Here is a 16,583-nt window from a genome sequence, read left to right on the forward strand (position 1 = left end):
TGCGCTGAAAATTGTTCAGGCCCTTTTAACGTTTAAATAATTCAACCAATTTTTTATTTTAAAACTTTGAAGTTAGCATATAAATAGTCCTCAGTGAAAAATGCATGCTTTGCTAAGACTTTAATTTTAAAAAAGGGAAGAAAAAGAGGTTTTATGACTGAAAACAACTATATGCGCGAGTGCATTATATTTTCCTGAAGGGTTTAAGTGTGCGCCAAGTGCAAATACTCTGTTATATGTGTATGTGTAAGCATGTGTGTGTATGGATATCTGCATGCAGAACCCTATCAATCAGTGTCTCTGTTAATTTCTACAATTCGGAAACTTCAGTAAAGTTTCTCTCTCTCTCTGTAGATGCAGATTTGCATGACTTTTGGGAGGATTAGTGATTAGCATGGGTTATGTGTCTTCAGTACATTGATGATGGAGCTTTATAGCTCCATCTTCACTGACTTGGATAAAGCTGTCAGTTGCATTACTCAGCGCTTTGGGGGACAGTGTAGGTAGAGATCAGGGCTACCTGTCTGAGGCCCAATCCGGATAAGACTGAGGTGAGAGAGGTTGGTTCGGGAAGGCAACTGGGAGAGATGGTGGTGGGTTATGTTGGTCTTTCTGTAAGTATGTGCCTTCTGTTGATCAGTTTCACAATCTGGGATCTGATTAGAGTCATGGCTGCTACTCACTGATCAGGTAGCAGCCACAGCGAAGTCAGACTTTGGAAGGTTGGTAGGCTGTTGGAGTTTCTTTTAGATGCAGACTTTGCAACTCGCAGCCAGCCTTTGTCACTTCAAGAATAGACTGTGAGACTGCTTTCTTATATCTATTTGGAAACTGCAGCTAGTGCAGAATTCAGTGGCTTACTTGTTTAAACAGTGTTTTCTGCCAAAGGCTTATCAATGCTGTGCTCTACAATCTGCACTGGCTGCCTGTTAGTTTCAGGATTGATTTTATTTTTTGACCTATAAAACCTAAATGGCCTGGGACCTACCTGCTTAAGAGATCACCTCTCTCAGCCCATTGTATATTGCTATAGTTCAGGTTACTGGAGATGCCTGAGCTGAAGCCCTTTCAGTATGAGAGAGGGCATGATTGGCAAGATGTTCGCCACTCTAGCCTTGGTCTTGTGAAACGTGTGTCCTCTCTAGACCCATAAGAACCCAAGTAATGTTACCTTTCAGGGTATGCTTTTCTGTTTGGAGATGGGTGTTGGGTAAGGATGGGTAATGGTGATGTAGGAGTCTGGTGGATATTGCTTTAATTCTTGTTTTTATTCTTCTGTTACTGCTTTATTTAGCTTGATCTGGGGAAAGTGGTGGTGGGTCTATTCAATGTATTTTAAAAATATTGTCAAGTGTGCTAGGATCATTGGATGTACATGCTTTTATTGTATTGTAGAATAGTAAAAATCCAAATAAAAATAGTAAATAGGGCTAGAGATAACTAGTCATTTTTTTACTTTAGATATTGAGAGAGATTTTTCTCAGACCCTTGAAAATATCTAAAATAAAAGCATACTACTAACTGTTCGCTACAGTACTTTACTGTACACAGCATTTTCTCGTGACTAAACCATATGCCGATGAAGTGAGCTGTAGCTCACGAAAGCTTATGCTCAAATAAATGTGTTGGTCTCTAAGGTTCCACAAGTACTCCTTTTCTTTTTAGCATTACCACTGTTACCTTGTGCAAATCACCTAACTTCTTCATTCTGAAGTTGCCTTATCTGTAAAGCAGAGGTACTATTATTTTATAGGGATGTTTTGAGATTTGTTTTAAAATGCATTGAGATCCTTGCATGAAACTTGCTGAAGTGCTCAATAAACATTTACTTGCTTAGAATTATGCAAAGTTAGTTTATTTGTGAAAATATCACAACAGGGGTAAGCCCCCTGGCAGGCTGGGCTGGTTTGTTTACTTGCCACGTCCGCAGGTTTGGCCGATCACGGCTCCCACTGGCCGTGGTTCGTCGTCCCAGGCCAACAGGGGCTGCGGGAAGCAGCGCGGACCGAGGCATGTGCTGGCCACGGCTTCCCACAGCCCCCATTGGCCTGGAGCGGCAAACCGTGGCCAGTGGGAGCCACGATTGGCCGAACCTGTAGATGCAGCAAGTAAACAAACAGGCCCTGGCCTGCCAGGGGGCTTACCCTGGCGGGCCGCGGGCCAAAGATTGCCGATCTCTGTACTATTATAAGCTACTGCTTTTTATTTATAATAGTCCACCAAATTTAATTTTGGACAGAAATATATATAATTCAGACTTTAAAAGATAATAGACCTATATTACATAAATATAAAATAAAGTCTGAAACCCATGATCTTTATTTCAAATATAAGGGAGTATTCCTTTTGATCTAATACTATTTTGAAATAACTCAAAATATAAATGACTGGTAAGCCAGAGTATTCAACAGAAATAAGTTACCCAGACATTTGTCCGTCCTGTTATTTCAGTTGTTTTTGGTTTTCCCACAGGAGTTCCCCCTGTCATTCAATGTTCTGTACGTTGGATAAAGTATAAGACCTTTAAGTGACATACATTTGACAAGGAATGAGAGTTAGTAGTCAAGGAATTTATATCAAGAATAGAAGCAAGTCAAGAAAACAGAAGACAAAGCAGAAGAACCCACAATATTTTGGGTTATACGCCTCCCTATTTTTCTCCCATCATATTTCGTCTATCCTCAATAAATTCATTATCTCTCTAGCCTTTTGACATATGTCTATTGTTTCCTTGATAAAGTGGCTGAATTCTGGTTTGAGAGATTGGCTGCCTATAATTTTACTATTAAATTTTTCATCAAATATTTATAGGACAGAAGTAGACATTTTGTGGGAGCTTGAAGTAGACATTTTAGATGGTTTGTTTGCTATCTGGGAAAACTGTCTCCGTTGAAAAAATTGTTTGACTAGATTACATCTGTTGTGCCCAGAAAATGAATATAGCTTGTCTTTAAAACTTTACGTTGTGAAATGTATTTAGTCTTCAATGAGGAATATGTTTGGTGTCTAGTTTGAAAAAATTGGTTGAATATCAAAAAAAAAAAAAAAAAAAAAAAAGCAGCTTTGTAAATGAGAAGGAGCCTCTTTTTAAGAAAATATCAGAAGAAGGCTAATTGCTCTCACCACTTTTGCATGCATTTTTGGATACAATGCACTCTGGAGAATAGAGTGCAAGAATTGGTAATTTGTGAAAGTCATTTAGTTGATTTTGCAATCTAATTCACTTTATAGTCCCAGCCTGTTAAATGGAAGAGTTGTATTGCTGGTGGGAGGGTGCCTGCTAACCCACTCTTAATTTTGTTTGACTTCCTGCTTCCTAGTGGATTTTTTATTAGTCTTTTTTCTGTAGGTATATTCTTGATGTACTCATGGCCTGTTAGGATGGTCAATAAGACTGTCTTCCCGTGACCCCAGTCACTGTAGTGATTGTTTTCAGGCCCAGATTCAGCAAGGTACTTAAACATGTGCCTAACTTTCAACACATGACTCGTCCCATTGATGCCAGTGAAACTACTCCTGTGCTTAAGTTAATCATGTGCTTAAGCGCTTTGCTGATCAGACCTCAGAGTAGTATATGGACACATAAAGATTTGCCTATCCAAACAGAGTGAAATATAATGGACCTTATTTGAAAAGAAATTACTTAGTTGTCAACTGAAGGACACGAGTTCACTCAATAATCTAAGGTCTTTGATCTTTGAGAGGTGGTGGTGGTCCAGTGGATTGCTGTAGGAGTATTATTTTGTTCTTTGGAATGAAGAACTGGAAAGTGGTATCTTCATCGTTCAACGAGTATCTTTAATTAACAGTTCTTTTGATATGAGACATGATAGAGTAGTTGAATAAAATAAATATGGGAGATTTTAAGGAAAAGCTTAAAGCTATTCTAAACTGAGATCTGCAATTTTTGCTTCCGGCCACTGTCCAAGGAATGAGAAATATCAGCCAGTTTACACTGCTCCTCTCCTCCCATTGCTCCTGTAACCCAAAAGACTTGGTAGTTGGGCAAAACCCACTGAGATATGGCAGCTGGTGGGGCACAGTCCCACTGTGTGCCAGGCTCACTCAACTCCTCCTGAAGACACGGAGAGGAGGGGGGGGGGGGTCAGAACCCTTGTAAGACCCAACCCTTGCTAACCAATAGGCAGGTATGCCCATCCTGTTCAAATTCTACTACACCTTTTAAGCAGCCCCTGGGAAATCAAATTTCCAGCCCAGCTGGCAGAAGTTTTTTGTAGAGGAAGTCTTCCCCAGTTGCGCACAGAGGCAAGGCAGAGGGTTGCTACCAATTTCGCCTAATGTGTCCAGCCACAGTATCTGAATCAATTCAAAAAGCTTCCAAAAGTTACAGCTGTGAAAAAACTGATTATTTTCAATTCACTGCTTGGCACTGGATTCTCAATCTCAGCAATGATAATTAACAAGACTTTGGTCAGCTTTTACTCTACTTCAGTGTGACAAAATTGAGTAACACCAGAGATAATGTGAGCTGTTTGTCTGCAGGTTTAAGAATACACAGCATCATAGATTCATAGATACTAAGGTCAGAAGGGACCATTCTGATCATCTAGTCCGACCTCCTGTATAGCGCAGGCCATAGAATCTCACCCACCCACTCCTAGGAAAACCTCACCTATGTCTGAGCTATTGAAGTCCTTAAAACATGGTTTAAAGACTTCAAGGAGCAGAGAAGCCTCCCTCAAATCAACCATGCCCCATGCTACAGAGGAAGGCGAAAAACCTCCAGGGCCTCTCCAATCTGCCCTGGAGGAAAATTCCTTCCCGACCCCAAATATGGCAATCTGCTAAACCTTGAGCATATGGGCAAGATTCACCTGCCAGATACTACAGAAAATTCTTTCCTGGGTAACTCAGATCCCATCCATCTAATATCCCATCTCAGGGGATTAGTCCTATTTACCCTGAATATTTAAAGATCAATTACTTACCAAAATCCCATTATCCCATCATACCATCTCCTCCATAAACTTATCAAGTAGAATCTTAAAACCAGATAGATCTTTTGCCCCCACTGCTTCCCTTGGAAGGCTATTCCAAAACTTCACTCCTCTGATGTTTAGAAACCTTTGTCTAATTTCAAGTCTAAACTGCCTGGTGGCCAGTTTATACCCATCTGTTCTTGTGTCCACATTGGTGCTGAGCTGAAATAATTCCTCTCCCTCTCCTGTATTTATCCCTCTGATATATTTATAGAGAGCAATCATATCTCCCCTCAACCTTCTTTTAGTTAGGCTAAACAAGCCAAGCTCCTTAAGTCTCCTTTCATAAGACAAGTTTTCCATTCCTCGGATCATCCTAGTAGCCCTTCTCTGTACCTGCTCCAGTTTGAATTCATCCTTTTTAAACATGGGAGACCAGAACTGCACACAGTATTCTAGGTGAGGTCTCACCAGTGCCTTGTATAATGGTACTAAAACCTCCTTATCCCTACTGGAAATGCTTCTCCTGATGCATCCCAAAACCGCATTAGCTTTGCGGTTTATACTAAGTTATAAGCTTTGCATCAGTTTATACTAAGTTAATATTTTCAAGATTCATTGCAACCATAAGAACTAAATACCTTGTGTGTGTGATGGTTTAAAAAAAAAAAATTTGGGGCTTGCAGAATTTGCTGGTACTCACCAGGGAAAGCTCCCCTCTCTTCCCAGGAGAGTGGTTATTTTTTAATGCTCTCCTCATACACCAGTAATCAGAGTGTACCAAGAAAGTAAAATTCTATTTCCATGATGCAGACAATGAGGGGAAAATCGTGCAGGACCTGGACTAATGTTTGAGAACGGAGCATAATAAGTAATTGCAACTACAGTTAAATTACGTGTGGTATTTCACAAAAAGACTAGTGTAGGGTTTACTTGACATGAGGAATCAGATTTTTCAAACATTAGGTGTTAAAAATGTGCATTTAATTTCAGACTAATTTGAAATTGCAGTTGTACATGTGGTGGTAGTGGTCTTTTATGTTCCATATGAATATTAAAAATTGCCTCAGTTACTAATTCTGCCCAGCTACATAGAGGCACTCTCCCATATTCTTCGCAGAAAAGCAGAGACGGGATCATAGTCCAAGTGTATGTGACTATATAGCCTTTATCCAAAGGATGAGGTCAGGAGCAAACAATAAAAAAACACCTAGCAGAGAAGAAATTCAGATATCCAAGATCCAACATTTCATCTTTCTACCATTGCTTACATATCAGAAGAACTTGGTCCCACTCAGCTACTGGTCCACTGTTTCTGTATGGGAGCAAAAGTGACCTCTGCTTCCCACTGAGAAGAATTAAGGAGGGAGGAACTAAGAAGAGAGAGTGAGTGTTTGAGGAGGGACAGAGTATGGTAGAATGTGCAGGAAAAGAGAATAATCTCTTCCGGGGGTGAGAGGGAATGGGACGGGGAAAGAAAATATAAAGATTTAAAGGATAGGAAATACTGACTTTGTCATTTTGCTTGTTTGGGTTTTTCTTGTTTTAAGATTTTTTTCAAAGAAAAGGAAGTTAAGGAAAAGGAGAGAATGAAATAGGAACATGTAATGGAGAAGAGGAGGGAAATTAACTTTTAGGATGGGTGAATTTTATTTCCTTTTAACTTGTTCTCTACCAGATGGACACAAAATAACATGATTCATTTCTTCTAATCACATTGGTCATTTATTGAAATTACATTTAATAAAACTAAAGCGTTTACGGGGGAAATACAATGGTAGTTGTGCTTTCAAATTTTAAAATGCTATCTGTACCCTCAAAGAAACAACTTTGTAGAAGCTGCTATTGAGTACTGGATGACAAATATATGTTGCCAATTAAAATATTGTGTGAAAGTGCACTCAACAGCAAAAGTAAAAGCAGTATGGTTTTGTATTTATTTAATTTCAAGATAGCATTATAAAGAAAAGATATGGGATAATTCTGTCAAATAAGTATAATAGATCTTAGAACTGTTAGAATGTAAAATAAGACACTAGATTGCAAAAAAAACAAAACCAAACCAACAAGATTGTTTCCTAAAGGGAAGACTGGCTTTGCCCCCCTGTTAAGTTACCACATAAATCTTATGACACTTATTAGTATCTGCTTGTTTTGCCTCCATAAAGTCTCTTAAATTGCAGAAGTGGTGTAAAGTTAATTGTGTCTAATAAGAATGATGTAGCATCTGTTTTACTTATGAAATACCCATGTTAAAAACATTCCAAGTGTTGTTTTTTTAAAAGAGCTCTTCCCTGGTGTATTAAACTGTGATAGCTAAGAGGCTATAAAAATTTAAATTACTTTCTTTTTTATATGTCAGATACTGGCACCTTTCAATAAAAGTGCTTTAAATAAATATTGTTCTGATGTGAGTTAGAAAAATACCAGACCTTTTGACTGAGAAATATACTTCCTGAAGCAAAGCACTTAAGTCAACTATTTCCATTCCCAATAAACATACTGCTCATAGAAATGACATTTTTTCCACTCATGACAGAAAAGTTCTGTAGATTTTAATGGGATATTCTAGCTCAATTTGATAACCAAGACATTACTTTTATGTTGGTGGTTATGTAGTGTGCTAAGGATGGTGGTGTGGATATAATCTTGTGTCTTAAATTACAGTTAGTCTTTTAATATAAAACCCCAAAGTAGTGAAGAGTAAGGTTCTTGTTAGGTTTGCACACATCATTAAATTGTGTGGTATGTAATGGTCTGTAAAAATTAAGCTGTTCTACGGCTTACTAGTAAAATTCAGTGACCCTATGTGCTTACAATTTGATTTGACTGTTACATATGGCTTTCTCAAGTGTTCAGTGCACTGCTTAGAAATCACTTACGCTGTCAGCTGGGTCTGAGATTGTTTTTAAAGGGGGCTGTATACTGTAACTCTTGTAAAGCTATGACATGTATAGTGTGTTCTACCATATTTCAAAGACACAAGCTATGAGTAGTTCTGAAGTGTATTTGTAAGGTTGCATTTGATGGATCAAGGTCAATAATTCATTTATCCAATAATGAACATGGCTAACTATCTGAAATATTTTAGTTTCTCCATTTTTATGGGAGCTCTGCAGGTGATGCATTTACAAAACAAACCAACCCCAACCGTGGCAAACAAGTGATGTGATTGAGACAAATTAATTCGGGTGGTGGTGGTGAAGTTAGTTACGTTTTCTAATAACTTTTTTAGAAATAGTACAGTGCATTAGCCAAGTGTTTTTAAGAAAAGCTACAGATTGGGCCATAGAGGGAGGAAAAACAGGACATGACTCAACTTTATTTAGTACAATGAGTTAATTATTTGGAGAGACGCATTGTGGTGTGAGGAAGATAGTTATTTTGTTTAATTAAAGAAAGGGAATGTTTCTTCTAAACAGATAGTTGCTGTGAATAACTTTAGTTATTTTTTAGTTCACATCATATTCTGGTAGTTGAATGTTGGCTTGATTGATGTGGTGTGTTTTGTAGTCATTGGTTGATACTTTTCATGATATGGAATGGCTTTTATTCTGCTTGTGATTTATACAGTAATGGCTTGGCTCTTTCCTGTCTGATGTATCTTTGCCATACTGCAGCTGGAGTCCCATAGTTATAAAAGACGTTGGCAGGGCATTCTCTGTGAGTGCTACAAGAATCAAGAATTTACTTCTCCTCTTGGTCTGAAATGTCCTGTATTTTATGACTTTTTGGGCATACAGCAAAAGATGCATTTGATAAGATTTTTGAAGAGAGCTGGAAATATACTTCCTGAAATGACGATGGGTTGGAAATGAGTTGTTTTTGTAGCTAGCTAGCTGGCTGGCTGAGAGAGTTCTCTTTTGAATGTTTGTTTTACTGCTGGTGAGGATTTGTTGTAGTATTAACTATGTGTTAGGGTGCCCAGAGTCTTCTATAGGTGTCTTTATTATTTAAATCAAAACAAATATTTTATTTAATTCTTAATTGATTGCATATACACTCTGGATTTAAAGAACACTTGCATCTTTTGGGCCCAAATTTTAGGCTTTGTTTAAAAAAGTTTTTAAAAGTAATATACTTGTTTTTTATTTCACATAATTGTCTTTCTTGGGTTGCATAGGTTTAAATGATTGTGTCCTAGTAAGTAAATGTGTAGATGTATGAGACAGAATAGATACCAACTTATTCAGCATTAGCTAGGTTGGGTCTGCAGGAATACAAAGGATCTTACTGTGAATATACCAAAAAACAAAACAAAAAAACCTTACCAGTAAGATGCCGTTTTTATGCAGTCACTTCTTAAAACTAGAGTGATGCTATAAAATTATCCTGTATAAGTTTACACAAAGTGTGATCAATAATGAATTACTCCTAGTTCAAAACTATACTTTGAGTTACTTTCTGTACAGTGAACTTGTCAATAACTATAAGAACATAATATGCATGTATATTACAGGCTAGCATGTAACAAAAGTAATACCCATGTTCTATTTTACTTTTAAATTCTTTGTTCTCAGGTTTTCCTGCACTGAGGTGACTTAGTTGAAAAGAGAATGTTTCACTTGGTAAATAATGTGGATTAAATAATTCAAATTCGCAGCAGGAACAGAAGCAGTAGATAGCTAATTTCACCAGGAACTTGATTAGTAAGGTTTGTTTTCTCCCACTAATCAGAAAAAATAGCTTTTTCTCTTGGCCCAATTCAAAGCCTACTAGCCAGTGTAAAGTGCGTTAGAAAGTTAAAACGGCTGTTACAGAAAATGTTGGCAGATAATCATAACTTTAACTTTTTTTAGTTCCTGCTTGAAGAGCGGAAATGTTGTTTCTTTTCCTCAGATATATCTAATAATTTATTGTACAGTTATATTCAATTTGTGTTCAGTTCATTACTGTTTGTTCCCTTTTAATATACACATAGCTAGAAATGTTAAATGCTTCAGTTTTTTTAATCTAGTATATCCTGTACATTACTAGTCCATCTGGAATTTGGCATGACGTGAAAATAGGCAAGAAATATCAAGTCTCCTACCTGTGGCTGAAATGCCTTGCTTCTAAAATCTGTTGGTAGAGCATATGTATACTCTACCACACAAAAACCTAAAAGAAAAATGGAGCAGCGGTTCTATGGAAAAGATAATATGTGATCATTTAATTAAACTGTACCATAATGCATATGTAGAAGAAGGCCAAATTGAGGTTGCACAGGCAACCTTAATTCTGACATTTTCTAGTTTTTGAGTGCTTGACTTTGCAGTCTAAAAATGTTGTTTTCAGAGAGAGAGAGAGAGAGAGAGAGAGAGAGAGAGATTTCCTACATTTTTAAAAAGCAAACTGAAAAAACAGATTCCATCATGTGACAACATACGGACACCCAGTTAGGTCAGCAGCAGGGTTGGGAACCTTTAGATTCACTGCACAGACTTTTGGCACTTGAACTGATAGAGTAACTGATAGCAGTAGTAGGTTATCTTCTGTGGACCAACATTAAAGGGATGGGACCTTTTGCCAGAGGGTTTCACAGATGTTTGCTGATAGTAGAGGAATGGTGAAACTCAAGAATCTTGGGTTCCATTCCCACTCTAGAGGGAAGTGTTCTCTGATGGGCACAGACTCTTCTGCCCATTCCTCCAAGCATGACCCAATATATCCTTGGATCAGTTCAGTCTCTTCCCCACCTCTGGCTCCTTATTCCCATCTCACTTCTCAGGTTTCTCATTCCAATTCCAGTCTCCTTGCCAACCAGGCCTGCTCTGACCCCTTGCCAACATCTTATACAAAACATACTTAATTGGACGTCATTCCACAAATAGAATTTTAGAATGTCTGTGTTCCTAAAACTCCTCATCTAAGTGAGCTACTGCCATCTTTGGTATTAATAAGAGACATGAGCCACAGTGGGCAAATAGGAATCAAGGAGCTTTTTCCAGAAGCTACTAAAAGTGGGGCCATCAGCAAAACCTTTCCACCTCATTATACTAGTGTAATCATTACTACAGTTCTTTTGTTTTTAGGATTTTCCAAATATCTTTGAAGACAGTAGCGTGGTATAATTTTTTTCTTGTCTACTATATAACCATTTTTTATGGTTGAAGTATTTATTTTTATGTGCTCTGTTTTTTCATACTGTCTCTTCTGTTCCCTTGAAGTGTTCTTCTGTCAGTCCAGAGCCACTTCTGCCTAAATCTTGCCAATTCCTATCTGGAGAGAAGTATATAAAAATTTCTCTTTTCTAGGCACTAACTTTGGCCTTTTAAAATCCAGGGCTGGAATCTAAATGCCAGTTTTTCTGCCTCCAACAGCAAACTAGCACCTTCAGTAGTTTTTCTCATTTAATTACTTTGAATATTTTTCTTGGGTTCCTCGTTTTTTTTTTTTTCTGCTGCCTTCTCTCCTGGGTCCCATTCCACACCTGTGGGACCCAGTTTCTGGTCAACAGTTTCTTCTTCTCCATATTAATTCACAATCGGTGGTGGGATTCTTCAGTGAGCTGCAACAACAGTTGTGTATTGTCTGTTACCAGCTACAAGCATTTCCCAGCTAAAGAGTGGTTTGAGTAGGGTTTGTCAATCTGCTGTCTCCAGATACAGTGGCTATTTTTGTTTGATCAGTCTCTACAACATAGCTTGCTCTGCTTCCCCTAGTATTCTTTCCACCTGCACTGATCTCCTATTCCTTGAAACAGCAATGCTTAGTAGGGCTCCAAACTGTATCCCAGACCCCATCAGGTGCCTCTTGTTGTTGGAACAAATTTTCAGCCTGCCAGGTACAGCAATGCTGAGTCTTTGGTGGGACAGCACTATTCTCCAAGGTCAACAGGAAGCAGAAGATGCATGAGCTGTTTGGGTCATCCCCATTCCCTCCTTTTCCCCCCACCCCCTCTCTGGTGTATCTCACCTTTCTGAAAAAAGAAAAGGAGTACTTGTGGCACCTTAGAGACTAACAAATTTATTAGAGCATAAGCTTTCGTGAGCTACAGCTCACTTCATTGGATGCATTTGGTGGAAAAAACAGAGGGGAGATTGATATACACACACAGAGAACATGAAACAATGGGTTTATCATACATACTGTAAGGAGAGTGATCACTTAAGATAAGCCATCACCAGCAGCGGGGGGGGGGGAGGGGGGGGAGGAAAACCTTTCATGGTGACAAGCAAGGTAGGCTATTTCCAACAGTTAACAAGAATATCTGAGGAACGGTGGGGGGTGGGGTGCGGGAGAGAAATAACATGGGGAAATAGTTTTACTTTGTGTAATGACTCATCCATTCCCAGTCTCTATTCAAGCCTAAGTTAATTGTATCCAATTTGCAAATGAATTCCAATTCAGCAGTCTCTCGTTGGAGTCTGTTTTTGAAGCTTTTTTGTTGAAGGATAGCCACTCTTAGGAATGTAATCGAGTGACCAGAGAGATTGAAGTGTTCTCCAACTGGTTTTTGAATGTTATAATGCTTGACGTCTGATTTGTGTCCATTTATTCTTTTACGTAGAGACTGTCCAGTTTGACCAATGTACATGGCAGAGGGGCATTGCTGGCACATGATGGCATATATCACATTGGTAGATGCACAGGTGAACGAGCCTCTGATAGCGTGGCTGATGTGATTAGGCCCTATGATGTCCCCTGAATAGATATGTGGACAGAGTTGGCAACGGGCTTTGTTGCAAGGATAGGTTCCTGGGTTTGTGGTTCTGTTGTGTGGTGTGTGGTTGCTGGTGAGTATTTGCTTCAGATTGGGGGCCTGTCTGTAAGCAAGGACCTGCCTGTCTCCCAAGATCTGTGAGAGTGATGGGTCGTCCTTCGGGATAGGTTGTAGATCCTTGATGATGCGTTGGAGAGGTTTTAGTTGGGGGCTGAAGGTGATGGCTAGTGGCGTTCTGTTCTTTTCTTTGTTGGGTCTGTCCCGTAGTAGGTGACTTATGGGTACTCTTCTGGCTCTGTCAGTCTGTTTGTTCACTTCAGCAGGTGGGTATTGTAGTTGTAGGAATGCATGATGGAGATCTTGTAGGTGTTTGTCTCTGTCTGAGGGGTTGGAGCAAATGCGGTTATATCGTAGAGCTTGGCTGTAGACAATGGACCGTGTGGTATAATCTGGATGAAAGCTAGAGGCATGTAGGTAGGAAAAACGGTCAGTAGGTTTCTGATATAGGGTGGTGTTTATGTGACCATCGCTTATTAGCACCGTAGTGTCCAGGAAGTGGATCTCTTGTGTGGACTGAGGTTGATGGTGGGATGGAAATTGTTGAAATCCTGGTGGAATTCCTCAAGGGCTTCTTTTCCATGGGTCCAGATGATGATGTCATCAATGTAGCGCAAGTAGAGTAGGGGCATTAGGGGACCAGAGCTGAGGAAGCGTTGTTCTAAGTCAGCCATAAAAATGTTGGCATACTGTGGGGCCATGCGGGTACCCATCGCAGTGCCGCTGACTTGAAGGTATACATTGTCCCCAAATGTGAAATAGTTATGGGTGAGGACAAAGTCACAAAGTTCAGCCACCAGGTTAGCCGTGACATTATCGGGGATACTATTCCTGACGGCTTGTAGCCCATCTTTGTGTGGAATGTTGGTGTAGAGGGCTTCTACATCCATAGTGGCTAGGATGGCATTCCTACAACTACAATACCCACCTGCTGAAGTGAAGAAACAGATTGACAGAGCCAGAAGAGTACCCAGAAGTCACCTACTACAGGACAGGCCCAACAAAGAAAAGAACAGAATGCTACTAGCCATCACCTTCAGCCCCCAACTAAAACCTCTCCAACGCATCATCAAGGATCTACAACCTATCCTGAAGGACGACCCATCACTCTCACAGATCTTGGGAGACAGGCCAGTCCTTGCTTACAGACAGCCCCCCAATCTGAAGCAAATACTCACCAGCAACCACACACTACACAACAGAACCACCAACCCAGGAACCTATCCTTGCAACAAAGCCTGTTGCCAACTCTGTCCGCATATCTATTCGGGGATGCCATCATAGGGCCTAATCACATCAGCCACACTATCAGAGGCTCGTTCACCTGCGCATCTACCAATGTGATATATGCCATCATGTGCCAGCAATGCCTCTCTGCCATGTACATTGGTCAAACTGGACAGTTTTACGTAAAAGAATGAATGGACACAAATCAGACGTCAAGAATTATAACATTCAAAAACCAGTTGGAGAACACTTCAGTCTATCTGGTCACTCGATTACATTCCTAAGAGTGGCTATCCTTCAACAAAAAAGCTTCAAAAACAGACTCCAACGAGAGACTGCTGAATTGGAATTAATTTGCAAACTGTATACAATTAACTTAGGCTTGAATAGAGACTGGGAATGGATGAGTCATTACACAAAGTAAAACTATTTCCCCATGTTATTTCTCCACCCCACCCCCCACTGTTCCTCAGATATTCTTGTTAACTGCTGGAAATAGCCTACCTTGCTTGTCACCATGAAAGGTTTTCCTCCCCCCCCCCCCCCCGCTGCTGGCTTATCTTAAGTGATCACTCTCCTTACAGTAAAAAGAAAAGGAGTACTTGTGGCACCTTAGAGACTAACAAATTTATTAGAGCATAAGCTTTCGTGAGCTACAGCTCACTTCATCGGATGCTCTAGCTCACGAAAGCTTATGCTCTAATAAATTTGTTAGTCTCTAAGGTGCCACAAGTACTCCTTTTCTTTTTATGAATACAGACTAACACGGCTGCTACTCTGAAACCTCTCCTTACAGCGTGTATGATAAACCCATTGTTTCATGTTCTCTGTGTGTGTATATATCAATCTCCCCTCGGTTTTTTCCACCAAATGCATCCGATGAAGTGAGCTGTAGCTCACGAAAGCTTATGCTCTAATAAATTTGTTAATCTCTAAGGTGCCACAAGTACTCCTTTGCTTTTTGCGAATACAGACTAACACGGCTGCTACTCTGAAACCTGTCTCCTTTCTGAGGAGACCTACCAGTCCCTCACACTCTTTGTGGAAGCCTCACTCACCTATCCGATCTCCTTTGGGACTTCTGTGGCCTCCTTCAATAGGTTCAAGAAAATCAAGCAAAATGGATCAAAGAAATCTCGGATTTCTTGTTTTCAGAAGAAGGAAAAATTGCGTTCTTACGTTCTCCGTTCCTCAAAAAGCGCAATTTTTAGGAAGATAAGACAAGGCCTAGTGTACCAGGCTACTGCTAAGGAGACAGATAATGTAGGCATACCCCAAAAGGAATTCCTTCCAACTAAAGAAATCTGAAGAGAAGCTGTCCTTTCCTATATCAGAACATTGGGAAATATTTATGGATTTCTTGTAGTTTTGTGCAGAGTGCAAGTGATCAGCATACTTTGTATAAGGTCTAGAAGGACAGTTATGCAGTTTGCCTTGATACACAAGTTTTCCTCTTAATAGCAAAGCTTTTAAAAGGCTAATCTTGCTAAAAGCACTATCTTTCACAAAGACCTGCTTGATACATACACAGAGCAGTCTCTTAAGAGATGACAAGGCTTTCTAGATCTTCCCTAAAAATCACTATACCCTGTTTACATCTAGGAGATCTCTCTCTCTCCTTTCCAACAAGTCTCCACCCTGGTCAGATGCTTTTATTCTCCCTGTGTTTTGTTTATGGTGGTTTGCATATACCTGATAATAGATGCAAGTGGTATGACCTTGCCTTGTAGCTGCTCTGACTTTTCATATGAGCAGTCCTTAAGGTAAATTAACAGATAAACAAAAGATGTTTTATTTTCTGAAAAGAATTCATGTAACATAGTATACATACATAGCAATTCCAAAATTTCAGATTGCCAAGAAAAATATATCTGGTTATTTGGAAATGCATTCTGTTTACAGAGCACTTACTGTAACAGGCCTCTATCCTGACTGGGCCTACCTATCACCATATGAATAATGTTGCTTATGTACAATGGAGAAGTAAGAATTTTTATTTTGAAATTTAAATATTTTTCCATGTTAAAGTAATAGTACCTTGGATTTTATTTTACTGTTTGCAGCAGATTCATTTTTAACTAATAATTAGGACTACTTTTGTTTTAACCAGAAATTATGGAGAAGTCGGGTGAGGAAGGAATGCCTGATCTTGCTCATGTAATGCGCATTTTATCTGCAGAGAATATCCCAAATTTACCACCTGGGGGTGGTCTAGCGGGCAAGTAAGTACAGTGCTGGAACGATTTATGGCTTTTAATAATTATAATTTTTAATATAAGTACAAGTACAATATGTTTCTTCATTAACTGAAGACTTGGCTATCTTTAGTAGAGAAGATGTACAAACTTAAGTTACTAAAACATTTAAAATTGCTCGGTTTTTCATATATTAAATTAGTTCACTGTCTGCCCTACAGAGATTATAGGCAATACTTTCTATTCTGCCGCTACCATCCCCCCACTCCATCCCAAATAGGGGGAAAAAAACAGACTACTTTGATACATAACATATTGGTTTACCATCCCATACAATTACATGCAAAGATAGAAAATTTGGCATATTTTGCTTTTTAGTTCTTTATATTTGTTCACTATCTATAGAAAGTGATAAAATAGAAAACTGAGCAATTTTCATGCTACTCTGAGTTTTTGGCTTCAGGGCCCAATGTGTACTTGGGTCAGTGACAGTGTAGCTTGCCTCTTCGAAGAAAAATT

The 16,583-nt window shown here is 39.2% G+C and overlaps 1 protein-coding gene across 11 annotated transcripts in view; it reads left to right on the plus strand.

The window, feature by feature from the left end:
* Positions 1–16,583, plus strand: part of PPM1B (protein phosphatase, Mg2+/Mn2+ dependent 1B) — a 94,967-nt gene that overhangs the window by 67,553 nt on the left and 10,831 nt on the right. For all 11 annotated transcript variants that reach the window (XR_006280298.1, XM_038394470.2, XM_038394467.2 and 8 more), the window contains one exon: positions 15,980–16,091. Coding sequence is in view for 10 of the 11 variants with exons in the window: in XM_038394470.2 (XP_038250398.1) it covers positions 15,980–16,091 (112 nt within the window). In the remaining variant the exon portion in view is untranslated. The remainder of the gene's footprint in view (positions 1–15,979; positions 16,092–16,583) is intronic.

The sequence above is a fragment of the Dermochelys coriacea genome, chromosome 3 (genome assembly GCF_009764565.3).
Source record: "Dermochelys coriacea isolate rDerCor1 chromosome 3, rDerCor1.pri.v4, whole genome shotgun sequence".
Taxonomy (NCBI): Eukaryota; Metazoa; Chordata; order Testudines; family Dermochelyidae; genus Dermochelys; species Dermochelys coriacea.